Source organism: Gasterosteus aculeatus, chromosome 2, assembly GCF_964276395.1.
Source record: "Gasterosteus aculeatus chromosome 2, fGasAcu3.hap1.1, whole genome shotgun sequence".
Taxonomy (NCBI): Eukaryota; Metazoa; Chordata; class Actinopteri; order Perciformes; family Gasterosteidae; genus Gasterosteus; species Gasterosteus aculeatus.
The window spans coordinates 12,572,687-12,597,632 of NC_135689.1; the positions used below are offsets into that span (position 1 = coordinate 12,572,687).

The 24,946-nt window shown below is 43.5% G+C and overlaps 4 protein-coding genes across 24 annotated transcripts in view; 3 read left to right on the forward strand and 1 right to left on the reverse strand.

Annotated features, from left to right (window-relative positions):
* Positions 1–4,084, forward strand: part of kif1b (kinesin family member 1B) — a 49,897-nt gene extending 45,813 nt beyond the window's left edge. For all 18 annotated transcript variants that reach the window (XM_078083516.1, XM_078083523.1, XM_078083517.1 and 15 more), the window contains one exon: positions 845–4,084. In XM_078083516.1, the coding sequence (XP_077939642.1) occupies positions 845–887 (43 nt within the window). In that variant the 3' untranslated portion in view covers positions 888–4,084. The remainder of the gene's footprint in view (positions 1–844) is intronic.
* Positions 4,085–4,683: 599 nt separating this feature from the next.
* Positions 4,684–10,474, forward strand: pgd (phosphogluconate dehydrogenase). Its single transcript, XM_040194293.2, has 13 exons — positions 4,684–4,979; positions 5,293–5,368; positions 5,462–5,641; positions 5,746–5,811; positions 5,901–6,019; positions 6,183–6,252; positions 6,374–6,508; positions 6,628–6,817; positions 7,921–8,051; positions 8,201–8,334; positions 8,762–8,861; positions 9,457–9,579; positions 10,013–10,474. Exons 1-13 carry the CDS (start codon positions 4,972–4,974, stop codon positions 10,130–10,132), a joined length of 1,452 nt encoding a protein of 483 aa, XP_040050227.1. The 5' UTR covers positions 4,684–4,971; the 3' UTR covers positions 10,133–10,474.
* Positions 10,475–12,274: 1,800 nt separating this feature from the next.
* tardbpa (TAR DNA binding protein a) lies at positions 12,275–17,148 on the reverse strand. Of its 4 annotated transcripts, XR_005713717.2 has the most exons (7): positions 16,250–17,148; positions 15,576–15,739; positions 15,314–15,454; positions 14,741–14,911; positions 14,574–14,658; positions 13,633–13,779; positions 12,275–12,921 (listed from the first exon to the last, which is right to left on the reverse strand). XR_005713717.2 is itself a non-coding variant. In XM_040194296.2 (6 exons), exons 1-6 carry the CDS (start codon positions 16,488–16,490, stop codon positions 13,685–13,687), a joined length of 897 nt encoding a protein of 298 aa, XP_040050230.1. In that variant the 5' UTR covers positions 16,491–17,050; the 3' UTR covers positions 13,000–13,684. The 4 variants fall into 4 exon arrangements, 2 of the variants coding, with proteins under 2 accessions (XP_040050230.1, XP_040050228.1); XR_013451289.1 differs by having other exon boundaries at positions 13,633–14,658; positions 16,250–17,050; XM_040194296.2 differs by lacking the exon at positions 12,275–12,921 and having other exon boundaries at positions 13,000–13,779; positions 16,250–17,050.
* ciroz (ciliated left-right organizer protein containing ZP-N domains) lies at positions 16,342–21,916 on the forward strand. Its single transcript, XM_040194292.2, has 11 exons — positions 16,342–17,975; positions 18,050–18,126; positions 18,208–18,309; positions 18,392–18,516; positions 18,624–18,767; positions 18,863–18,901; positions 19,008–19,145; positions 19,236–19,320; positions 19,806–20,002; positions 20,102–20,219; positions 20,854–21,916. The coding sequence occupies exons 1-11, from the start codon at positions 17,938–17,940 to the stop codon at positions 21,267–21,269; spliced, it is 1,479 nt and encodes a 492-aa protein (XP_040050226.2). The 5' UTR covers positions 16,342–17,937; the 3' UTR covers positions 21,270–21,916.
* Positions 21,917–24,946: the final 3,030 nt, after the last annotated feature.

The following is a 24,946-nucleotide window of genomic DNA, read 5'->3' on the forward strand; positions in this document are numbered from 1 at the left end:
AAAGGATGGCTGCTGTTGAGATGCACACAGGTTAAATAAAGGCTGACAGGAGTGGGAGAGGTCCGGTGTCGGTGGCTAGGGAAGAATTATCATAAATGCATTATATAACCGTAACATAAAATGTATAAATGATAACAGCCGTTTAGTGCGAGAATGCCAACAAACGTGAATTTGAAATGGCTCGGACACAAAGGGATGAGGAGAGCAGACAATGATGTGTCTCCTCATGAGCCGTGTGATTAGAATTATTAGTCTCAGTGTCTAACGAAGGCGACGAGCAGCATGTGACATACGTCCCTGGCTGCTGCCGGGCGTCTCCGTAGCTGGCTGGGATTTTGCGGTCACGTTGGTCACGCCGTTGACGGGAGGTCCGCTCACAGCACACTGGAGGTTGAGCAACACAGAAGGCCAGAGAGCCTTTTTCCATTATATTTCAGAAATGTCTGAGTGCTGTGTTTTTATTTACTTAAATAAAAGCATTTTCACCGGATGTTAATTAATTAACCAGAATGCTGGAAATTTGGTGGGACGGGACTCCCACGACCCCCACTTGATATATATTTCCCTCCATGGTGAAACAAAACCTCCACAGTTGTGTCCCCCTTGGAAATCGGTTGACTTCTGCAGCAGTTATTGAAATCTTGACCAAAGAAAGCTCACATTTGCACAGTTAGAAAACCAAAACGGAGCAAAAAGAGCAAAACAAAACTCTGAAAGAAAACGAAAAAAACCTTCATTTTAATTTTGGTTCAGACTAGTCAAGTGCTCTCCCACTGCTCTTAACTCCTAATTCCTCTGAAAACTGCTGTCTCTTCTCGTCACAAAATACCTCCTGTTCCCACAGATCAAAGCTGGCCAGGAGGCGCAGTGGCTTAATGAAGAAGTGAGAGGCTTGACTGGCGCCCAGGAAACCACGGCTTCCATTCTTTCCCGGCAAGCCTTTTGAACATACCAAGTGTTAACACTTATTAATCATTGTGATTCTTGACGGTTTTCTCTTGTTAGTAGACTTGTGGCTTAAGTCTCCTTTCATGCAACTAAAAGCTTCAGTTTGAGAGAAATTTGCCGCCCCCTTCAACAACCCTGTGTCAACTTAGCGCTCCTGCTCTCTATTTCTCTTCCCCTCCTCTTCCTCCTCAGCTCTTTGTGTTCTTTGTTTTTATGGCACTGTTCATTCCCTAACTAGTAGCATGTTGTGATAGTCTACTTGTGTGTGCACGATTCTTCAGAAACTTTTCTTCAGACACAAATCTTCAGTTTGCCGATCATCTGTAGAAAAAAAAGTTGTCTCCATCAGTGTTACTTGTTTCCCGAGAACAGTTTGAATTCTATTTTTGGCCTTTTAATTTTATTTTTTTTATTAAGACGCCTGCATGCGAACAGCAGAAGTCCTCAGGAGACGACCGGGTTTGCTTACTCAAAGAATTCTAACGAATCGGATAACCTACAGTTTAAACCATGAAGGAAAATATGAAAAAAAATGCGAAGCTGCTTCCAGACTTATTGCTGCTAATGAATTAATTGTTTTTCTTCTTCTCTTCGTGAGGCCGGGCCGCCGCCTTTGGCTCCCCTCTGCCGTCCCCTACACGGCCTTAAGATACAAAATGTTAAGTCTGAAAAATGTGTACCAACTCGGCTAGACCCGGGGGGTTCGGGCTGGATTCCCACCGTCATCCATGTGCTATTTAGATCCCACTCCTCCGTCTGTGCACGTCCATCCACGCCAACCCGCGTAGTGCCGTCAGTCAAGCGATTACCTACAATCACGCATTTGTGTCAACATCCAAAAATGCGTCATGTCTCATCCGTGGAAACGTCACAGTGGATTGTTGCTTCAAGAGTAGATATTTATCCCTGTCTTTTTGCTATTTAATCTAAAGAAAAAAACAAGTTTTGAGGAGGAGGAAGAGGAGGAAGAAAGACAGAAAGAATATGCTTTGTACATACAGTCCGTTCTGGGATCAGCGTGGTAGTTAACTCTTATTTAAGACATTCCGCTCAGCGCAGTTTTTCTTCCAGTAAAATGTTGATAAAAGCCCAACATTTAGTCCTCCAGCCATCACATATGTGATCGAAAGACAAACGACAACTTGGTGAAATGGAAGGAAGGAGTGGGAAAGAGATCAAAGTGTCGATGCTCGAGTCGTGACGTCAGTAGATAATTGATGACGCTGACAGATACCGGATGGTCTACCACATGACTCCCCTCTCTGTCATGACATTGTGGGGTAAAAGCTCTAAAAGAAGTACTTACTGTTCAGCACACCACAGGTCACCATTGGTTATTTTCTATTTGTGTTCTTGAATTGAAACTCATCTCTACCAACTCTCGTTGGTGGATTTTTTTTTTTTAATTCTTAACCTTGTTTTCTTTTCTAAAATGCTTTTAATCATTCCACAGTGAAGTTTTATACGACATGTAACAGGGCATTCATTTCATAAGTTGTAACCAGCTTCATTGGTGTTTAACCTTATTTTGCACATTTACACATATCTATAGCAAGACAAAGGCAGATCACCCATGTTTCGGTTACGGTTATTTATGATTATCAGGAACACCGATAAGAGCACATATCAAAGCTACACTGGATAGCTGTTTATTGGAAAGGAAGAAGTGATATTAAAGGGAAGAAATAGGCAAAGGTTTTATTTCTGATATTCTTAATGAAAATATTTGCTCTCAACATTGTACTACAACTGGCTCCTGATAAATTCTACCTCTGTTTCTTCAAAAGGTAGAAGTGTGACATGCGCAGATGGGCGTTAGATAAACGCTGGCCAACCAACCAGTAGTACGCCCACTCTATCATAAGGAAGGGACGTTATGGTTGAAGGAAACAGAGGTGGCCTTTGCCTTTGCCAGATTCTAGTGTTGTTGATGTAAAGAAATAACAATTCTGCCTCAGGAGTCAGAATGATTGAGAATCGTGGAGCGTCACTGCCCTCGGGTCAGCCAACCTGCTGGTCAGAGAAACTCAAACCTGCTGGATTGTTTCAGAGATAATGTTTTGCCTGATGGAAAAAAAATAATAATAATAATGATGAAAAGCTATCTATGCACTGATAAAGGCTCCCTGTGCAACGTGGCTCACATTAACCTCAGCGTGGTGTGTGACATGCATGTTGATAGGAAGACTTTTTAGAGCAAACATTTTCACGTCACTGACTAATTTGCAGAGATATATTATTTTGGATTGTGTATTTATTGTTTGCAATGTACATATTAGTTTGCAGCTCTTTGCACATATTAATAAAAGGTTCAACTAACCGATCAAATAGTCTGTGGGGTTTAGTTGTTCTACTCCGAGTGAACCAAATGATGGTGTGGCAGCCTCTTCCGCTCTGAACCGGGAGAGCGTTGAATGTAAAATGAAGAGGTGTTTTTCCATCGTTTAATATGAAGAGCAAAAAGAAGATGAACTAAAATAAACCCAGAGCACTTTTTCAGGGGAGGTGAGTTAGAGTAGGTCCTCTTTATTAGAAGGTGGTTTGAGTGAAAGTCTGTTTTGGATTTGAAGAATATTTACTACTACTCGTGCTAGCCAGCCACTTGAATTATAACTAAATTAGGGTGGTTTTTAACTCATTCATTTTTTTTTTTCTAATATCAGGGAATATAATATGAAGTAGCTAGTGACATCAAAAATGACAGTATACTATTGTTGTAACGGTGTCTTTCTTCACCTAAACATTTTGATTTATTCTTCCGTTGATGCCTTTCAAAACAAAGCTACCAATGATAGTTTCCATCTTCCCCTCTGATAATTAATATCAGTTAACTGCATTCTCTTTGGATTTGTCCACCAAAAAAAGAAAAGAAAAGACAAACCACAACATTTACCACTGTACATTATTTGTCAGACTGGTTTCATTTTCATACTTATTTTGTAAATATTTGTGTTGTATGGAGCTTGAATTAAAATGTAAATATGTTTACTGTATTTGTAATAATTATAATCCATTCGCTGTATAGCATAGATGTGTCATGCAGATATCCTAATTCTGTGTATGGTAATCTTGCACCATTGAACTGTTTAGTGAATGAGGCAAAAATAAAAGTGCAAACTTTGCGTTAGCAAAACAAGTGCAGCCTGTTTGTCTTCTCCTTTGTGCAGTTGGAGTCCTATTCGTATTGTTCTTTTGACATATTACTACTTCCTGGTACCAAAAAACATCTCTACCAGGAAAACCGATTAGGAAACGAAAATGTTGTAAGACATTCTGACACAAAACTGCTACAACAGTGTATTCATATTCCACAAGTTAAGTATTAAAAGCAGAATGTGTTTACACTTTCAGTTTTGCTGATTACATTTGACATTATTAGATTGAGATTGTGATGATGAGGAAAGAGGTGCAGGAGAGGAGTTCTGCTCAACATTTTCATAGTAATTGGGACATTAAATGTCACAAAGGCCCCCAGATTAAAACTGGGTTAATGTAAAACGTCACAAGCAACTTGTTTAATCTTGAACAATATTTACTATTATGCATACTATTATTAATTTAAAAACGAAAAATACATGTAGTAGAGTAAAAAGTAAATTTATCTCTGAAATAGAGTCCAATTACTTTGGTGCTGGTGCAAGTATTTCAGAGAATACTGTCTTCCCCTTTAAATGTATTTAGTACGTAATTGGTCATGAAACGACGCAGCCAATGAGCGGGTGGAGGATGGGGGGAGGGGGCGTGGCTGACGCCTTGTAAGTGACGGCCAAAAGGGCGAATAAGAGAACGGGTACATCTGCTCACGATTCTGGACCAATGGGGTTTCGAGAACAACATCGCTTCAGCTCACTGGCCGCCGTCTGATTGGCGCCTCTACTGGATTGTCTGCGTGAGCCCCTCCCCTCTGTCGTCACGAAGAGGAACGAACAAGGAAGTTAAAAACGAGCGAGGAGGAAATCCGAAGTGGAGTCCTTTCGTCGTTTGAACTCTGTCACTGTTAACATACCTGATCCACGGCGCACCATGGCGACGTAAGTCCTCCGAGTAGAGTTTTTCACACAGCCGTTAAAGTGGGACGAAAGCTTTAAATCCTCGCGTTTAAATGCTCGTAACGTTAGACTGTATCCTTTAACGTATCATTCGTTCGCAGCTATTTTGTTGAGCTTTTAGTGAACTTGGTTCTCGGATTTAAGAAAAATAATATGTAAAAATAACAAAGCGATTAAAAACACCGATTAATTACACAGCATGTAAATGTCATTGAATGTTTTGGATGTGATTGTGAGCTTTAAGGAACTTTGTTGATGCTCGTGTCTGACTGAACGTGATCTCTTCTCCCTGCAGAGCAGACATTGCACTGATTGGCTTGGCCGTCATGGGCCAGAACCTCATCATGAACATGAATGACCACGGCTTCGTGGTAAGATGACGACTCCGATGATTCCGTGTCCCACTTTTTAAAATGAATCCCTTCTTTTATTTCACTCAGTGCTTCCCTTAACCTCTCCAACAGGTCTGTGCTTACAACCGAACCGTGTCCAAGGTGCACGACTTCCTGAAGAATGAGGCGAAGGGCTCCAAGGTGATTGGCGCCGAGTCTCTGGAGGACATGGTGTCCAAGCTGAAGACGCCCAGGAGGATCATCCTGCTGGTCAAGGCGGGACAGGCTGTCGACGACTTCATCGACAAACTGGTCGGTAGTTCGGGTCTGAACCACGTTCCCGATTCGCTTGAGGGAACTTGAGTCCTTCCCAACTGCATCAACCGGCCCCGTGCTGCGTTTTGTTTCTCCTTCAGGTTCCTCTGCTCGAGGCCGGTGACATCATCATCGACGGTGGCAACTCTGAATACAGAGACACCACAGTAAGTCGCGCAGGAAAAAAAACCCAGATGGCAGTGAGTGTCTTTCCGTTTGTGGAACTTCTCATGGTGTCCGTGTTCCCGACGTGCAGCGGCGGTGTAAGAGTCTGCGTGAGAAGGGCTTGCTGTTTGTCGGCAGTGGAGTCAGCGGTGGAGAGGAGGGGGCGCGCTATGGACCCTCGCTGATGCCGGGAGGACACAAAGAGGCCTGGTGAGTCCTCACAAACGTCTCGCCTGCTCGCGCTTTCAGCTTCGTGGTTAAACGTTGGATACGGGGCACAGAAATGGCCAAATAAAGAGCTCCGCTGCCAGAGACGTGTGGGACTGTGAGCAGGTGAATCAATTAAAACCCTTCCTCTTGCTTTATTTTGAAGGCCACACTTGAAGGAAATCTTCCAGAGCATCGCTGCCAAGGTCGGAACAGGAGAACCTTGTTGTGACTGGGTGAGTGCCGTGAAATGTGTGTGTGACTGGTCCTCGTACCTATTGGTTGTAGCAGCAGTAGTCGTTGTTGTTTTGTGTCGAGTCGTTCTCCCAATATTCTGATTTGATTTGACTGGTGCAGGTTGGAGATGAGGGTGCAGGTCATTTTGTGAAAATGGTCCATAACGGCATTGAGTACGGCGACATGCAGCTGATTTGCGAGGCCTATCACCTCATGAAGGACGTTCTGGGTATGGACCACGATGAGATGGCACAGGTGAGCTTCAATCTACGTCGTCTGCATTGGTGTTTGCGCGTGAGTTGTGTGTGTGTGTGTGTGTGTGTGTGTGTGTGCCTGACTAATGTATTTCATCACGCTGTGGTTGAATCTCTCAGGCTTTCGACCGCTGGAACAAGACCGAGCTGGACTCCTTCCTGATCGAGATCACGGCCAACATCTTTAAATACCGGGACTCCGACGGTACCCATCTGCTGCCCAAGATCCGCGACAGCGCCGGACAGAAGGGCACCGGGAAGTGGACGGCCATTTCAGCCCTGGAGTACGGCACACCTGTGACTCTGATCGGTAAGAGGAAGAAAGAGCCCGTCGACGAGGAAGTGGCTGGTTTCCTTCTCTCTTCTTCCAGTAAAGACGGTATTACGTCACACGTGTAAAAGATTTCAGCACCGACTGAACAAACTGGAGGGCAGCTAACAAGGGTCCCAGTTGTTTTCACCCACCTTTATCTCTGCTGACACACTGATGTGTGGCGGCCACTAAGCAGATTGACGGCTTTTCTGGTCCTCGCCGGTGACATAAGGAGGATTTGTCTCTGCAGCTTTGCTCTTTGCTCTGACTGTATGGCGGCCGGTTTCATAAAACGCCGAGGGACAAAATAATGTTCAGGGAGTTTAATCAACAGGTGCAATGGGTGTCTTTTTATATCCGCTCATATAAAACCAAACCCACTACTCGTGACCGGGACATCAGACACCTTGAGTTAAGGTGCGTTCATGCAGATATTATGTTTCCCTCAACCATACTAGAGATTAGATCTTGTATGAAAACAGATTTTTGTTTCCTCGATCCCTCTCAGTGCTGTAGATCCTTTTGTGATAGAGCGACATCGAGGTGTAACAAAGCTGTCATTGTGTGAGCGCTCAGCCGGTCTGAGGGAAGCGAGCTGACAGCCCGTTAACGTGCGCATGGCCGCATCTCCTGTTGGGAAAACACTCCCCAGGATCGTCCCCTCCCTGTACACCCTCTGCCAGTCGATTGCATCACTTTTTTTTTTTTTTTTTTTTTTTCTTTTTTGGCAAGTCATGCTTACCCAACAGTTTCTTCCTCCTCTCTTGGTACTGTGGTAATCTAATGGACATTTTACCATGGCAACGGCATGTCTCTCTCTCTCCTGACGTCGCCGTGGCATGAATCATTCAAAGCTCCTTTGAGTCGTGCTGATCCGTCGGCGTTTGTTTGCTCGGTGTTCCTGCAGTAAAACTGGGAATGTGTCATCATAACCTGTGAAATCCTTTTTATTGTGAGGAATTTCGGAAAATCAAAATGACGGTTTGCAGAGTTCTGTTGTGGAGTTCTAATAACTTGGAAGTGTTGTTACTTGTCCCTTTTTTTTTTTTCTGTGCCTCCTGTGTCCTTAAAAAAAAAATAAATAATGAAATCTGTTTCAGGGGAGGCTGTCTTCGCCAGATGCCTGTCCTCTCTGAAGGACGAGCGAGTCGAGGCCAGCCGCAGCCTTTCAGGGCCACAGGGGGTCAAGTTCAGCGGGGACAAGGCTGCCTTCCTAGAGGACATCAGAAAGGTAGAACACAGTGCGGTGTACTTGGTGTATAAGGCAACGTTCAGTTTTGGCTTGATTGCCATTGTGAAGAGGATCATTGCTCTTTGCTTTACGGCTTAAAACGAGTTCCCAGTTTCATTTATCTACCGTGTACTTCTCTCCTTTTCAAGGCTCTGTACGCCTCCAAGATCATCTCCTACGCGCAGGGCTTCATGCTCCTGCGGCAGGCAGCCAAAGAGTTCGGCTGGTCCCTCAACTACGGCGCCATCGCCCTGATGTGGAGAGGAGGCTGCATCATCCGAAGGTACTTTTACCCTCATTTGTGTCCCCATATGGCAAGTGTTGCCTCACTGCTGTATTGTGCAACCTCTATGTCAACCGGTGTGTTTCACACAGATGGTGAAAGCTGTTGGTAATGTTAATTGGTTGTGTAAGAGAGACTTGCTAAAAGCAATTGATTCAACTCCCCGTTCGAGATTTCCCTACAGGGTTTTTAATTATGATTCTTAAAGTAAAAGAGCCGAGTCTCACCATAAAGGAAGTTTAACTCTTTTTGCCGTTTGTAAAATCAGAAATCGAGACGGATGAGGAAATGATGGTTGTGACACTGGCTTGTTTTGTGTAATCTGGCAAAAACTGTTGCGTAAATCCAACTCAAATAACCCTCCGTGTGACTTGCACTTATCTAATGACAATCTTTTCCTTCTTCTGCTCTTTGCTCTTCCCACCAGTGTGTTCCTGGGTAAAATCAAAGAGGCGTTTGACCGGGACGCCGAGTTGCAGAGCTTATTGCTGGACTCTTTCTTCAGTAATGCCGTGCAGGATTGTCAGGTATGATGGAGGAGGAAGTGGCCAAAGATCAATCTGCAATACCCACATTGACTGAAGACACACAAATAGATATTTCCTCTTCCACAAAGAACGTGTGGACACCACTTTTTAGCTTCATTGTCACTCGTAGGGAGTCTGCACCGATCCACAGGGAACATGTTGTCTCACAGACCTGAGACCCTCTGCAGCAGACTGATCGACTATAATCACATTGGCTCCATGTGACTAGTGACCACATGGCCGTATTACAATGTTGTTGTGTAGGATTTGGTAGTGCAGCTGCAGGTTGCAGCCAACTGGGACTTCTCTCTGTGTGGTAAGCGTGTAGCAGAACTACGGTTGAGCAAGTTATTGGTTTGTCCGTTCTTGGATATTGTGGAAACTTCTCATTGCAACTTGGACTCGTAGAAGACCTGCTCCATTTTCAGATATAAACTGCTCCTTCTGCACTAAAGAGAACTTTTATCATGTTTATATATTCAGGTGTCCACTATCAAAAACACATGCTATACTTTTCTCTTTTTTTTCTTTTTCTTTATTAAACTAAGTTTTACAATGAAAAGTTGTCAATCCGGTTCCTTTCTTCTGTTTTTAGGAGTCCTGGCGTAGAACAGTCAGCACCGGCGTCCAGCACGGCATCCCGATGCCCTGTTTCACCACGGCTCTGTCCTTCTATGATGGTTACAGAACCGAAAAGCTGCCAGCCAACCTGCTGCAGGTGAGACAAGGGATCACACGGAGCTCCTCTGTTTGCGATCTTTGGACTAGACTTTATTTTTATTTTTTATTTAATCTTTTGAAACCACACAAATGTACTCTGATGGTCAGTTTGAATCTCTTTATTACACAGAAGGTCAAATGTTCCGTGTGTGTGATTCTCGCTGTTCTCAACTGGGAGGCGCAAGTGATCGTTATCGACCTCCTGTAGCGATTAAAAACAAGCGGATATGTTATGAACCACCCTAGTTGTTGTGACATGAATACGTCCTTCGTAACGCCGTCACCATCTGCAGCGGGAGTGAGATTCAACACGTCCTTGTTCGGGAGGGAGACACGTTTTTAAAAAAACTGACAACTAGTTTTTACAGAACGGTCCAGTGAATCGCGTGTGTAACTAGTTGTTGTTGTTGTTGTTGTATTTGTTTGTTTAGGCCCAAAGGGACTACTTCGGAGCCCACACATATGAACTGCTGTCAGACCCCGGTCATTTCATCCACACCAACTGGACCGGCCACGGGGGAAACATCTCCTCCTCCTCCTACAATGCTTAAGGATCGCCTTCACCTCACTCAAAACAAAATACAACCAAGAAGGAAGGTCGCGGGGGAGGAAGGTCGCGGGGGAGGGATCCGCGTGAGCAGACGACATGTTACACGTTCCCACTTCAAAACCATAATAACCACTGAATTTGAGGGACTCGTCTGGGACAAACCCTGTAATCAAACGTCCTACTTCTCACGGTTGTGTTGTTGCCGTTTTTATTTATCAAGTGGGTTGCTGTCGTGCTAATGTTCACCGGTCATGTTGCCCTCCGGGTTCACGGTGTTAACTCTGGATTAAGGTGAACCGTTGCACTGTATTAGGCTAAATAAAGATTTCAATCCCTTTATAAATAGCTCGTCTCCTCCTTACGTGTCGGGTGTTGTGATCAGTTTGTGCTCTAACATGGAGTGAACATATGCTATGATCACACACGCTCCAGTCACATGTGGAAAAAGTTCAATCTTGAATGTGTATTGGGACCAATATCGGCATCGTCTCTAGCTTATTGTGTTCCAGTGATTGTCCAGCAGATGGCCCCAAGACTGACGCATCTCTAGACAGTAATACTAAGACTTAAGCTGAACACTGCCGTGTGTCAGAGGACCCTTTTATTGTAGAAGCAGAAAGTCTGACCTCTTATGAACATCCAGGTTTTGAGCAGTAAATCCATCGGGGTAAAATGTGTGCCAGAGGCCTCAGCCAGCCAGGCATCTCTAGGTAAAACAAACCCAAACCACGCGAATATATTCAAAGGGGAAAAAGAGAAACCACGTTAGCGGCGGCATTAAGGAGCCCTCTATTCCCCGCTGTGCTCTCTCAAATCAGGCTGCTCTCCTCAGCTGTTCTGTCGGTTGCTGAAACCAAAACGCAAACACCCCCCACAGCTAACAGGCGTGTGTCGCAGCTGCTCTCACACCTGCTGCTACACAGTTAACAAAGCCTCACCTCGGTGCACCTGAGCTGCTATGGCTTCTATCTTCTATTTGATGCTCTAGACACCTCCTTGTTGGACAGTCACAGCTTTCATCCTGAAACGGGAACACGGCAGATCCAACAAATGAAACATTCAGCTACACACACTTCAAATAGCAGGAACAGGCAGTGGGAGGCTGTCTGCCAAATTATTGCTGCGCTGTTATTTGGATTTCTCCAATTGGTTGAAAACTACATGTTTGTGAGCTTATTTTGCCCCCTCTTCTCTAATAAAGAAAACTCATTGGATTATCTACACGTTCTCTAACTATTCTAAGAGGGCCACGAGGAGCCACGAGGAGCCACGAGGGGGAGGACGAGTCAGCTGAAGACCAATGACGCAGAATGAAGCCTGGATAACAGGTACCAACTAGTCCGAGATGCTTTCAAACTATCATTTTCTTCTGGCTATTCGCTGACCGGCTATATTGTTTTTATTTCATCAATTGCTCCGATGAATGCCATACAACCTCAGACTATACAACACATTTTTAGACATTCAAAATACAGACTTTACATAACTGTCAAAAACATTGTATGCTAGAACTTTTAAGGCCTTTATTTGGCATATTTAAATGTTTTCTTTCACCATATACTTTGGATCACTGCTCTATGACTTTTAATAGACGAATATACAAATCAACACAAAAGTGTTCACATACATTTAATGAATAAATGGGTTTATTTTACATTCTAAACTGACTTTCTTTTTTTTACATAATACGGCAAGACTTAAATGACTTTTTCCGACATTATACTATGCCCTTTATTTGAGATGTAAATACTGAACTTTAAGTTCTTGTCAACATACTTGATACAATCACTTATGTTTCAACATTTTATATTTAGAATTACTTTTTTCAGAATGACATTTTTTATATTCTATATTTTGACTAATATTTAATACCAGGACTTAAAAATATATATATACTGGCGATTATTGGGACATCCTTATGAATAACTATACCAGTATTTGTCACACTGTACAATTACTTTCTTCTCCTTAACTGTCCATTAATGAAGCATCATTAACAGCAAGCACCAAAATGACAAATTCTCGTTTTACCGCCCAAAAAAAGAAATCTTTGAATAGAAGACATGAAGTGTCTAACTAAGAGTGGGTTAAAGCCCTGTAACAAAAATATTTGAATCAATCTACATTGAGAGACGACAGGCGATTAAAAACTCAAAAACCTGTTTATTTTACACCGCAATACTAAAATATTTCAATACAGAGTGAAAAGTCCTGCTGGCATGTTTAATCAGTCGTTTAAATCCCTTTCTTAAATCTCAGCGTTACATTCGGTCCAAGTTCACAAACAGGATAAACAAAATGACAGAAACATCTTGCTTTGTTGAACTGCTTTTTGATCACATTGAAATGAAACCTACCAGTTAATACTTCCATAAGTTAACAGTGACAACTACGAGGACAAAGAATAAAGCGTTCACTGACAGAATTGCAGGTTTCAGATTGAGAAAAAAAAGGCAGACTTTGTGTTTTACAAGTTTGGGGGAAAAAAACAAAAGAAATAACGACTAACACCAAACTGTAAGCGTGACTTTGGTCCTATTTGTGTCGTTTGTAGGTATGAACAAATACCTCAGGCCAATTGGAGTGTGGGCCGCTCTAAAAATTTGATTAGGGGATGGTCCGAGGTGTCTTGCTAGTGAAGGAGATCCTTTTCAGGATTAAGGCAGTCGTGCAGCAATCCCATTGTTGGTTTTGGTTTGTGCCGGCCCACCCACCAATGTCTTCAGCTTCTTCACAACTGACTCCAACCTGGATTCTGACGAAAACCCGGGATGTCCGTGTCCGAGGTCCCTATACATGTGAATTAAAGTGTTGGCATTTGAATTAATGTGAAGTCAAAAATAAGTCACTGTCAAAGAGTGTATCATACCTAGTCAAATTCAGTTTTTATTTCAGACTTCCCTTTGATTCACAAAACATAGAAAAGCATTCGTAACCACTTCAAACACAAACTTTCAATGGGAACACTCACCACACCACCTCAAACTTAAACACACTTTCTGTAATTTCTTTCCACACAGACTCAAAGTCGCATTTTCACACAGAGGGTGGTAACAAGGAGAAAATAAAGCAAACAACCAGACACAGCATCCACATTAAATCAGACGGCAAGAGAAAGCTACTAAAGGGATACAAATACTTGACATTTCACTTATTTTTTTTAAAGAATTAAGGATGAAAGATGATGACAAAAAGCAGAGACCAGAGGGATCTCGAGATGCAATAAATGTCCTCGTGATGGCCATTTGGGACACACTCGTACTTGCTTCTTCCGCTCACACTCGCACAAAGCCACAGGTTCTTCTCCACTCTCGCAGGCATTTGTTTCTTTAAAAAAATGTTCCGCACAAACAGTCCTTTCCACACTCCTCTCAATTTGCTCTCCCGTTCGCGCACTCACTCGGTCCAACATCAATCCCACTCATTGATCTTGAAAAGCGACAAGAGTAGACAAGATTTCTATATCCTTAAAAAAAGGGAGGAAAAAAAGACAACACCCACCGTCTAACACAGAATATGCAGAGTGAAGCTGTGTTCTTTGATGGCAAAGCATTTACACATGGGAAGAGGGGAATTGATACTGAGATCGGTCGAACATTGCAGCCAATGAGGCGCTTCCTCCCGGGAAATTGGGAAAGAGTTGATGAACTGCAGAAGAGATTTTCATGAAGGCGTTTCCAAATGACGTCAAAACAAAAAGAATCAATGAACTGCACACAGATATAAAGTTCTATCAAGCTCATTTTACACGGGGACGAGGGGCTCTCAAGATACTCGTGCATGTTTAAATATTTATCTTGCATGCAGCCCTCTGTTTTAACATTTAACAACAAAACAAAATGAAGTGTAGGAGTTTCCACTAACAAACTAAACTTTCCACCCATTCAATGCATGACATAATCAGTCACACGCAAGTATAAATTTTCTCTTTTTAACAAAATAAAAAGGCAGTATATGTTTAATAATAGGAACATAAGATATAAGCAGTTCCCAACTGTATGTATACTTACCGGATTAGCCTAACAGCAACAGAGAAGCGCAACTCTAAGCTACCTACACTCCCCAACTAGAAGACTTGGAATCCATAGAGGTACCAAAGCCAGAGCTGAAGCCACTAGTGGAGGCCGTGTTAGTGCCTGCAGCCCAGCCGAGGCTAGCCGAGCTGGGGCTGCTGTAACTGGTGCTGGAGGAGCTGTACGTCTGGTCTCGGGTGGTCGGGGCCGTGCCTGCCGTGGTGGTCAGACCCTGCTGGTTAGCCAGCATGCCCATCATTCCCCAACTGCTCTGCAGCGCCGCCTGGGCAGCAGCGACCATCGCTGGGTTTAGACCGAGAGCCCCAAAGTTTACCCCACCGCTACCGCTGCCTAGCCCCCCGCGATTACTGCCATAGCCCTGACTGAACCCCCCAGCCCCAAACCTCCCACGATCCATCATTTGCCTACTATTATTGTGTTTGGGCTCGGCATTGGAGATGTGCACGCTGATGCCCTTGATGATCAGGTCCTCTCCACACAAGGCTTGGGCAACCTGAGAAGGAGAGGAGACCATCAGTGGTCGTCAACGTAGCAGCCATTTATAATCCAGCTCTGCCTTTGATGGCGAATCTCACCTGGTCGTCGGCAAACGTGACAAATGCAAAAGCCCGGAACGGTTTGGGGATGAAGACATCCGTGACTTCGCCATACTGCATGAAGTACTGCCTCAGCTCGTCCGTGGTCATGTCCTCTGTGCAGCGGCCAACAAAGATTTTACGGCTTCGCATGGGCTCATCGGGAGACGCCTGAGAGGACAAACGCGCACAGCAATGGATTAAGAACTCTAGGGTTGAGCTTTTTTTTTAAAGAAATACTTCTGCTCAATTCTGAATTCATTTTTCAAACATTTAATCTGATTCACTGCAATTCAGCAAATGTGTAATTTCAAATCTTTTCGATGAAAAAAAATGGGACAGAGACCAAAAACTTTGAGGTTTGACATAATTTGTAAATGCTGTCAACTTTCTCAAGGAAATTAACTCTGCATTGAATGGAAAGGACAGGATCGGGACAGAATAATCAGCTCTTTGAACGGCTTAACAAAATAATATCTAAAAGCAGAAATCCAATCAACTGACCCCCGACCCAAAGGCCACGTGAATGTATTCATACCAACTGTTCTTGCACTGAAATGGTCCCCAAATTACCTTTGAGTTGGGGAGTTTGCAGTCACACCATCGTCCATCAATCATGTGTCTCTGAGCAATCACTTTGGTTTGTGTCTCGTACTCAGTGAATCTGACAAACCCAAACCCTTTGGAGTTGCCAGTCTTTAAATCTCTCTTGACCTGGAGTGAACGGAGGGCAGGCAAGCTTAATTACAACTTGTAAATGAATGCGAATAACAAGGGTCACATTACACTCCGGGGCAAACAAAAAGATATTCAGATCAAGACCAGATGTCATCACCTGCACCATGATGACCTCCCCGAAGGTGGTGAAATAATCCTTCAGGTCTTGTTCCGACGTTTTCCACGGCAGCCCGAGGACGATGAGATCCGACGTCTTCTGAAAGCCTCTTTTCACTTTCACAGCCGAGGCCGCATCAATTTCTTCCATCTTTCTTTTGTTATCTGGGGAGAATGGACGGGAAGGCGCGAGTCACATTAGGAAAAATGGTGTAATAAATGAGATGGAAATACAAACCCTGTGGTCTCTTTGCGGTCTGGTTGTGGCAGCAACACAACAACCAAGTAAGACAGCACCTCAACATTTGATCCGTATCTGGCTGCAGACCACCTTACTCCAAACCCATGCAACTCACTGAGGGTCTGCTTTAACAGCCCTGACTGGTCTATGGAAACTGGCTGCGGGGATCTTCTCCCATTTAGGGAGCATTGCAGAAGTGATGTTGCATATGTTGGAATATCTAAGAACTGCACCCTGTTGTGCATGGGGGCAGATGTAATGTTCCATCAGGAAAGGAAACTTTTCCCCGAAGATTGAAGCTTGATTTCTTCAACAACAACAAAAACTGAAAAAAGGAGCAGTAACATCGATCTTCACTCGAAATAATGGACAAGAGGGAAACCGGCTAAAACGAGTGCGGCCTAAACACAACAAACCCTACGCCAACATCTCACCTTTAGGGTAATTGACGACATAGACCAGGTTTCCCCAGTCGTTCTCGGGGGCATGAAGGACCCCCTCCACCAGCCGGACCCCCCTCATGCACTGGGACTCCGGGTTCCGGTACCGCAGCCCGCACGCGCCTGGAAACTGTGCGGCTACAGATGACAGCAATATAGTACCGTCATCCTCGGAAGGAATCTCCATGGGCTCTTCGCTTTCATCCTCAGCCACACGAATGTACAACTCCGACATGGTCTCTAAAAGGTCGATCGCCGGTCCAAGTGGAAGCAGCCGATGGAGTTAAAAGTTAAAGACCGGAATGGTGCACGCGAGTTTTTGTAGAGTCGATCGTCGATGAAGTTTAACGTTACTTTAGTCAACCGGGGGACGAGACTGAACTATATCGGTAGTCAAAGGCACGCACGAACTATGTGGACCACAAACGCTCACTCAATAACCCTTCAACATTCACTAGCGTTCTTCTCCGTTTGTTAGCACGCGTAAACACGTTAGTCGGCTAGCTAGCTAACAAGCTAGCGAACGGCTTGAAAAATGAATGACCATTCAGTTTCACGCACTGTTCACCGCTAACGAACACGCGGGCTCTGTTTTTGTCTGCGGGTCTGTAGCTAAAAAGTGCACGCTTACATCAACATCGACAAACTATCTCGTTCGTTCAGATTTACGCACAAAATCGCAAAGAACACATTTATTGCAGCAGTACGCGCGCGGCTAACCTCTGTAACCTCAAGCTAGCTAACAAAATGGCTGCGCACTTTGTAGAGATGACATCATCCAGATGGAAGAGTACACTTTTGAGTTTTTGTGGGGTTGTTTTACATGTCAAACTATAAACATTGAGTAAATTATTTGAATCCAGGTCATTTGTCCCGGCCTAACTATTTGCACACATAATTTTGACGTTATTTGTTTGACTCCGTTGATCTTGTCGTGTTATATAACTTTCAATGAGAAAGGTTTAAGAACCAAGGCATACCCTTTGAAGTCGTATATATAGATTTGCCCAGAGTCTAAACAAAAGGTGCGCACCATGCGCACTGGGAAATTATATCAAAAGCAATCGCATGCAATACCATATCACCGTGAGGATTGGGAGATTGTTTTTCAACCGAAGTATAAGAGTTTAATCCATATTCAGGGATACTAGGTTTACATTATTTACATTTATATTATTCTGTGTAGCCAAACATAACCAGAGGATTACAGCAGCAAAGGTTAGAGTGCAACATTGTTGAACATCCTCAAACCCACAGATTCATAGATTTTGTAAGATGTCAGGATGAATGGTACCAAGTCTAAAATAGTGTAAGATATATAGAATATTTGTATTTGATGGAATGGTCCATTAACAAGAAACATATGTGACAGTTTGGTTTTAACATTTCCCCTTATTTTAAACACGTTCTTTCAATAAATAGATGAATGGACATGTGGCCTACGATTATTTACTTTATCCATAATAGATGACCACTAAAAAAGAGGTGTTTCAACTGCCTCAAATCCCACTGTTCACACATCCGGGGCACAATGATCATTTCAACTTGAAAGTGTCAAAGCAAACACACCTGTGTTTATTCCCACTTCCCCTGAATGAAGTCACATCCCTGAGTGACATCAGTCCACTTACCTACAAATAGGCTCAAGGGTCAGACTGCCCACATACGTCAGTGGAAGGGACATGGATCAGATCAGATTGGGCATTCCACTTAGAATCATGTAAGTAGCATAATGTTGTACAAACATGAACTGCACTATTTTCAAGATTAACGTCTAATTTTCCCTCTTTCTAGTGTTTTACAATGTTTTGTCATGGGGAGCGCACTTTCCATTCAGTCAACAGAATGGAATCGTACGGCAAGATTGACAGGTGAATCATTTTAAATGTTGTTTTGACATCTCTGGACATGTTGTTGTTATTTTCTGAAATATTTTCTGTCTTTACTTTCAGAAGGAGATGTGGAATGCTTTTCTGAATACATGGAGATGTGGATACACAGTGGAAGGATTGGAGGATTGGGACTCTGGCTGTCTGCAGCCTTAAAGATCCAAGGTAATTCTTTCAATATATTTAAAAAAAATATTGACATAGATATGAGATAAACTCCCTTTAACTCACGTTCTCTTTGGATAAGTACACCTTGCTTCCTTGGACCACCTGAACCTCCAGCTGTCTGCCTGTGGATTCTCACTGCACAAATACCCTGACAACAACTTTATTTTTAGAGTCAGTTACACTGGATGTTTTGTCCAACAGCTGGTACGTACGACGCATTTAGAATTGTCTAATGCATATTCACAAACTCGGACGATTGCCCGCGATGGGCCTAGTGCTGATAATTCTCTGGCTGCATATTGATCTTTCAGAACAACCATCATGTTCTGAAACTGAATTTGGTGAAGAGGATAAACCGATTCAGGGAAAGACCTTATAGTTTCACGATGAAGTGTCCCGTGGCTCCTGTACTGCCAAGCAGAGAGCAGATCCAGTGTGACCCAGAGTGCATTCAGGTACTTGTTGATTTCACTCGGTCATCCGTTACTTACCAATGTGTTCGTTTGAAGAATCTTATTCGCTTTGTGTGTGTGTGTGTGTGTGTCTGTAGGTGACCAGACAAGTTCCCCATGACAACTGGGACAACAAGGTAGTAATTCACACTAATCCCAGTGAACTCAGCCCTTAGTAATACGATTGAATTATGCATGTAAACACCTACTTGTGTACTTGCATGTGTGGTTTTTGCATCACAGTTGCGTTGGTCGCTGTCGCTGAGCGATCACCTCGTTGTTGCTCTGGAGGATGCGAGTCTGATCCAGATGAACGTTGACATGAGCGGACCAGACATTACAGTTCAAGGCAGGAGAAGGGAGGTCTTGAGCCCCGTGGAAGTAAGAGAATGTGCACAGCATCCTGCCACCTAGTGACCAATGGCAGCATTACAACTAAATCTCACTGCATTACTTTAATGTTGAACGCAGGTATTGGGAAATGAAGGGGAATTCCTGGCCTTGAAGCTGGTTAGTGGCCAGTATGCTTATAGCATGGAAGCCACTTGTCCAAAAGGTGGGTAGCAACATAGAATCAGACTCAGAAGTTATTCTTTTTTCCACACCACAAACTGTAACATATTCACTACTAAGTAGTTTACTTAGGTAAATCCTGCACTACAATGATGTAAAAATGCACCATTTAAAGTAAAGTGCTCTCATTTCAAACTATAAAGTCGAGTACAAATATAGTGTTTCCCAAAAAAGAGTGGGGATGAGAAAGAAGAAAAAAGTTCTGTAGAAAAACGTTTTGAAATGGTGGATTATTTAAAGTTCACAGGGGCCCCGACTACAGATTGCTCTTTTAAAAGGGGTTAGGTACAAAATGCTGTTTATCACATAACTGACTTATGAATAAATGCTGTGGAATAAATAAATACAACATTTACATCTAAAAGTAGTATATCCTTGAAAGAACCATGTAGCAGTACCTCAAAAGTGTATTTCAGCAAGTGTTCTTCCACCACTAATCTGACATTGTATCTCTGATCCAAACCTCAGTGACTGCGTTCACGCCGGAGGAGACTGAGCTGCACATTTTCAAACGCCGTATGGGTTTGACAAAGCGAGGCAGTCGCGACAACGAAGCACTAACACTCAGTGATGTGTCGGTGAACCAGACAGACAATTTCACCGTGCATGAGACGAGGGAATTTGTGACACTGATCATCACTACAGCCCAAATACTCCAGACCAAGGTTAGTGCTGACAAAAAAACCTGTTTGAATTATTACCAGCAGTTTACCGTCAGGGTTTCACTAGAGTGTAAAACATCTAAACCAGGTTTTCTCTTAAAGACCTGTGGCGACAGGAAACAATTCCTGCAGCCATTTTACAGGGTGGATGTTGTGCTCACCTTCAAAGAGACAAATCACAAAACGCACTGGACCATGGAGAACACACTGCCATGCACAGGTGAGTGTGCGGCTGATGATCACAGTAAAATTAAAGTGGTGATTTATTATCGGATGATATTTTGACCACTAGCCATTGAAACGCGTTTATTGTGGTCACACAAGGCTTTTACTTTAGATTGTTGCTCAGTCAATTCCTCTATTAAATATAAGTAGCACATCGCATACAATTCAGAGCGAGACAGATGTGAACGCAGAAGTAATTGATGGAAAACCACAAATCTTTATTGTATCATGTTTTAAGACATCGGAAAAATACTCTGTGTCTGGTTTTCCAGCAATGAAAAGCTATCTTGTTAAAAATGCAGCGTTCAAATAACGTTGTTCATTAGAAAAGTTGAACTTCTAACTAAAAAGTTACACATCACACATCATTCCGCAGCTCAAACATAAAGGACAAGTGACAGCATGTAAAACAAATGTTTAAGGGGTGGAGGGATACTAGAGTTACAGGACTAGTTATAACACATGGATGTGTTGATGTTGAGTTACATGAGTTACGGTTAGTGTTGTGAAGGCAATCCTAACTCCTTGATCTTATATCATTTATTATTGAATCATTTTAAAGAATATTAGATAATAATCACGGCTTCGGGATAAAATCTCACTAAAATGATGCCATCGTACCTCCGCAGCCGGACCCGCCGTTCCACACAGCACACCCGTTCCAAACACTACAGCGCCACCAACGGTCAACTTTGAGCACGAGGGGTCAAGCACAGAACAGCCGGAGGACGACCAAGATGATCGAGCTCCAGTCGAAGAGATGCCCGCAGAGTTTTCCTCCGCTGATTCCACCCATACACAGACCGAGGCCCGCGGCTTTCATTTCCACACTGATGAGGGCCAAAGGATAAACTCGTCCTCTGGGTTAGATGGAGGCCACATTGCTTCCATTAATACCACTGAAATAAGCGTTTTAAGTCCCATAAATGCGACCCTGCATACTTCAGCAGAGCCAGATTTCATTGAGACACCTGCTACAGTTGATCCACGAGGAACCGTCTCACAATGGTTCGACTTGAAGAACATCACCAACAATTCAACATAACGGACCGCAATAAAGTGCAGCAAAAGCAGACTGGTGTTAGTGAGGATTAGAAATCTGTCTTTTTAGGTATCACTTTAGCAAACTTACGTATAATTCATATCGCAACAACAGAGAAGTACTCACACTGAAATATAATGTCACCCATTAACAAAATAGTACATGATTTATTCAATATCATATTCACAGTTTTGTCACTCAGGGCTTCAAATACAGTTCCACCATAGTAAAAACGCCGTTGTTGTTTTTAAATTGTCATTGGTGCCAATGGCTGCACGTCTGTTTGCAGTCTTGTAGGTGATGCTGTGGTCAGTCAGCCCTGTGAATGTTGATTATACAAGCAAAAAAAAAAGCCCCGACCTATGCCAGCCGTTGCCTCAGGGTGGACATTATCCAGACATAGACAAGGCAGGCGTTAAATAAACATGTCTCTATGCGAGCTGCACAAAAAGCTGACGAAGAGAAGGCCCTGCAATTGTTACGGCCGATGCCACTTCGAAGCTCACAATAACATTGGGTTATTCGACACAGAACATCTGGTTGCCAATGACGATTATCGAAGAATTTCAGATGGTTGGTTTTTTGTAGGGCAAAATTCACAGTTTATTCATTGTTTTAAAAAAATAAAATAAACCGAACCCTAAACATTGAACTTGTGTGGTTGCTGGTTTTCTGTTCTTGCTGCAGTACAATGAACCAACAGGAGAGGGCACTGTTGCATATGTTTTTAGAAATGCGTATGGATGGCCGGCAGCCTTCATGCAGATGCTTATTTTAAAATGAACCAGTGTACTGTGTAACATGTACGCTTAACATTTTTATCTTCCACGTACTTGTAGTCTGCATTGACAATTGAGGTTCATGTGAGACATGAATTACCGTGTAGCAATTCAAAAGCTGCTAGAAGGTTTATTTTAAATGTGGCCTCATCTTTGCTAATTTAGTGGATGCTTTAAATATGATAACCTTGATTGCCCACAAAATCAAAGGAATGAACCGGATTACTTTGAACTAAAGGACATGAAGACGTTTGGCTGTTGTGTACGCACTGTTTTCACCTTTATTATTGTGACCTCCCGTTATGCACCAAAGCATCTTTAAATGATAACAGTGCAGTGTTACGCAGTTACATGCATCATATACAATAGGCTGTGGGGCAGAAAATCTAAACTTCCTTGTGCCTTTGGTCCCCATCTGCTCAGTGAACTTATGAGCAGGAAATGGAATGAATGGTGCAAAAAGCCCGCCAACATCTCTTGTTCTTTCATGTGGCCTCTCTTGGTCATTACGCTATCTGTACCGACCGTTAACTGTCTTTACAAAGTTAGAAATCCCTTTCATGTCTCACTGTTTCTTTTTTGTTTTAATTTCAGTCAGAGCATATGGTTTGCACATCTGGGAGATGCTAAGCGTGGTGGCACCCAACCTCCACACACACTGCTTCTGAGAAGTGATCCATATATGGTCTTCATTGTTATTGCTCATAATCACTCATCATTATTATCAACAAGCCTCGTCTTCATTGGCGGCTTTGAGTTTGCCGTCTAACTAATGTGAGCTTCCAGTATTTCAAACAAACACCCCACATTTGGGGGAAGTTAAAACTTTGGGGATTTATTCAGAGCTGTGAAACATCATAAAGGCATTTTTCTTTACTCTATCCAGCAATTGAGCGCCGCTGACTAATCCCTGTCTCTTTACACGACCATTTGTGGGTGTCGTCCGTTTTTGGAACTCTGAACACTCTGGAGACATTTATGGGACATTCTTGGCCTACGTGTTTCTCCTGATTGAATCTTTCTGAACATTCTGCAGAAACCCTCTATGGGGGTGCAAAAACAAAATATTCCTGGTAAAGGTTGTCCCTTTGTCTCAGACCAAAGCTGTCCAATAAAAGAGCAGGGTGACAAACTGTGCAGCTTGTACCATGTGACCACAAACAAGCAATCAGATCAGATCAGGAGATTTAATAAGTGCCTCTCATCCTTGCTCTTCTGAGAATAACCACATTTGATCCTGCATAATAGAAAGAGTGTCATTAACTCACTGGTAACGTAATGACACCAAAATTAAGTTGAAATTACTATTGTGGTAAACTTTGGGTCATTAAATGCCACTTCAGCATCCTCTGCTCTCCCAATACCAACTCCCAGTGCCACGTTTTGGCCAGGCAGACGGGATTTAATGCCACTGGAGAGATGCAGTGAGGATGAGGGGGGATGAAGGCTACGTGTGGCTTTGAGTGGTTTGCCGGGCCTCTTCATCTCGCTCGGCGGGTAATTACAGAATCATGGGTGAACCAGGCATGTAACCACGGTTACGTCGCACAGTAGCAGATGTGCTCTTGACATTATCCAGCACCAGAGCTAAAGGTAAATAAAAACAGATGCAGCTGGTTGCTACGGACCTTTGCCAAACTTGCGTATACCCCTAATTGTTCCCATGTGGGCCTGCTGAGCTGGAGCAATAAAAGGGGCGGGTATGCTCTGTGCAAGATCTGCCTGTATTTCTCAATGAGACAAATTTATGAATAGGACAAGGGGCCTCTGGTACGTGTTTATGTGTGTTTGGCCTTTTTTTCATTTGTAGAATAGCAGTTTCTTACAATCTCCCACAATTTTCTTGTGAGGACGAAACATGACTCGTGTCTTCTAGGCGTTTCTACAAGCATCACCACGTGCTTGAAGGCCTCGGAAGGGTGAGCATGACGCCGCGCGATGTCTGCTGCAGGCCAGTTGAAATGTTGAGGAAGAGGCTTGATGTCAGTGGTGCCCTGCATTTGCTGGACATCTGATTAGTGTGTGCATCCTGCACAGGAGCCACAATCTGCTGTGGTTTGTCATCGTGCGGGTTTCTGTTCAGGTTTACAGATTTGTTGCAGTGTGCAGTTGCAGGCCTCAGTTTGGACTTGAATCTCCTGATTAGGCCTGTTTGAAAGGTCAATAAACAATTTCTAGATTTTTTTTTACAATTCTCTGTTTAGATGTGTGGTGTCACACTGACTCAAGAGCACACACACACACATCTTCCACTATGAAGCTCGCTGCCAGCAGTGTGTGTCTCTCTCTCTCTCTCTCTCTCTTTCTCTCTCATTAACCGCAACTGTCAGATCCTCCAGATGAGGAGCAATTAAACCAGATAATAAACACTCGCCATCAATTCCTGTTTGTTGATGTTGTTGTTGTTGTTGTTGATGTTGATGTCGACGAGCTGGGGGCTCCTCTCCTGCCACCTTAGTGCTAACTAGTACTTGAGTAACACGCGAGAGCAGCGAGGCTAAAGTCCTCTACCTGCTGCATGAATGCCAACGCCAGGCTGATGGTGAAAAAAGTCACCGTGGATGTTAACAATTGGATCCTAATCAGACACAGCTCACACGGGCTGCTCTTTTATCCCCGGTCTTCACAGAAAAGGCAAACAAGGCGCTGCAAACTGTCAAGATAAAACACTGCTTGGGATTGGTCTTGTGTTAGGGCTTCTTAAAGGGCAGTAATCTTGCCGCGCGCTGCTTCCCGAGACAACGTGCTGTAAAAAACGCCCGTGTTTGCTCTTGTATTGGAGTGATAAGGCCGCTCCTCATCACGCCGCGCTCCTGGCGAGGCTCATCTCCCCTGGCGATGAGAGGAAGGGGCCGTGTCGGGGGGGGGCAGAGAGGGCGGCCATTGAGGTTTCGTTGACAT

What these genes read in the sequence shown, in the direction of transcription:
- pgd (XM_040194293.2), top strand. An exon ending in CTGAATACAGAGACACCACA is followed by an intron (nt 5,812 to 5,900) that starts GTAAGTCGCGCA and finishes CCCGACGTGCAG; the next exon opens with CGGCGGTGTAAGAGTCTGCG. An exon ending in CACACCTGTGACTCTGATCG is followed by an intron (nt 6,818 to 7,920) that starts GTAAGAGGAAGA and finishes AATCTGTTTCAG; the next exon opens with GGGAGGCTGTCTTCGCCAGA.
- tardbpa (XM_040194294.2), bottom strand. Translation starts at nt 16,490, where the DNA reads ATGTCGGAGTTGTACATTCGTGTGGCTGAGGATGAAAGCGAAGAGCCC. An exon ending in GGGAGGTCATCATGGTGCAG is followed by an intron (nt 15,455 to 15,575) that starts GTGATGACATCT and finishes CGTTCACTCCAG; the next exon opens with GTCAAGAGAGATTTAAAGAC. An exon ending in TCACGTTTGCCGACGACCAG is followed by an intron (nt 14,659 to 14,740) that starts GTGAGATTCGCC and finishes TCTCCTTCTCAG; the next exon opens with GTTGCCCAAGCCTTGTGTGG.
- ciroz (XM_040194292.2), top strand. Translation starts at nt 17,938, where the DNA reads ATGGATCAGATCAGATTGGGCATTCCACTTAGAATCAT. An exon ending in GGCATTCCACTTAGAATCAT is followed by an intron (nt 17,976 to 18,049) that starts GTAAGTAGCATA and finishes CCCTCTTTCTAG; the next exon opens with TGTTTTACAATGTTTTGTCA. An exon ending in CCCAAATACTCCAGACCAAG is followed by an intron (nt 20,003 to 20,101) that starts GTTAGTGCTGAC and finishes TTTCTCTTAAAG; the next exon opens with ACCTGTGGCGACAGGAAACA.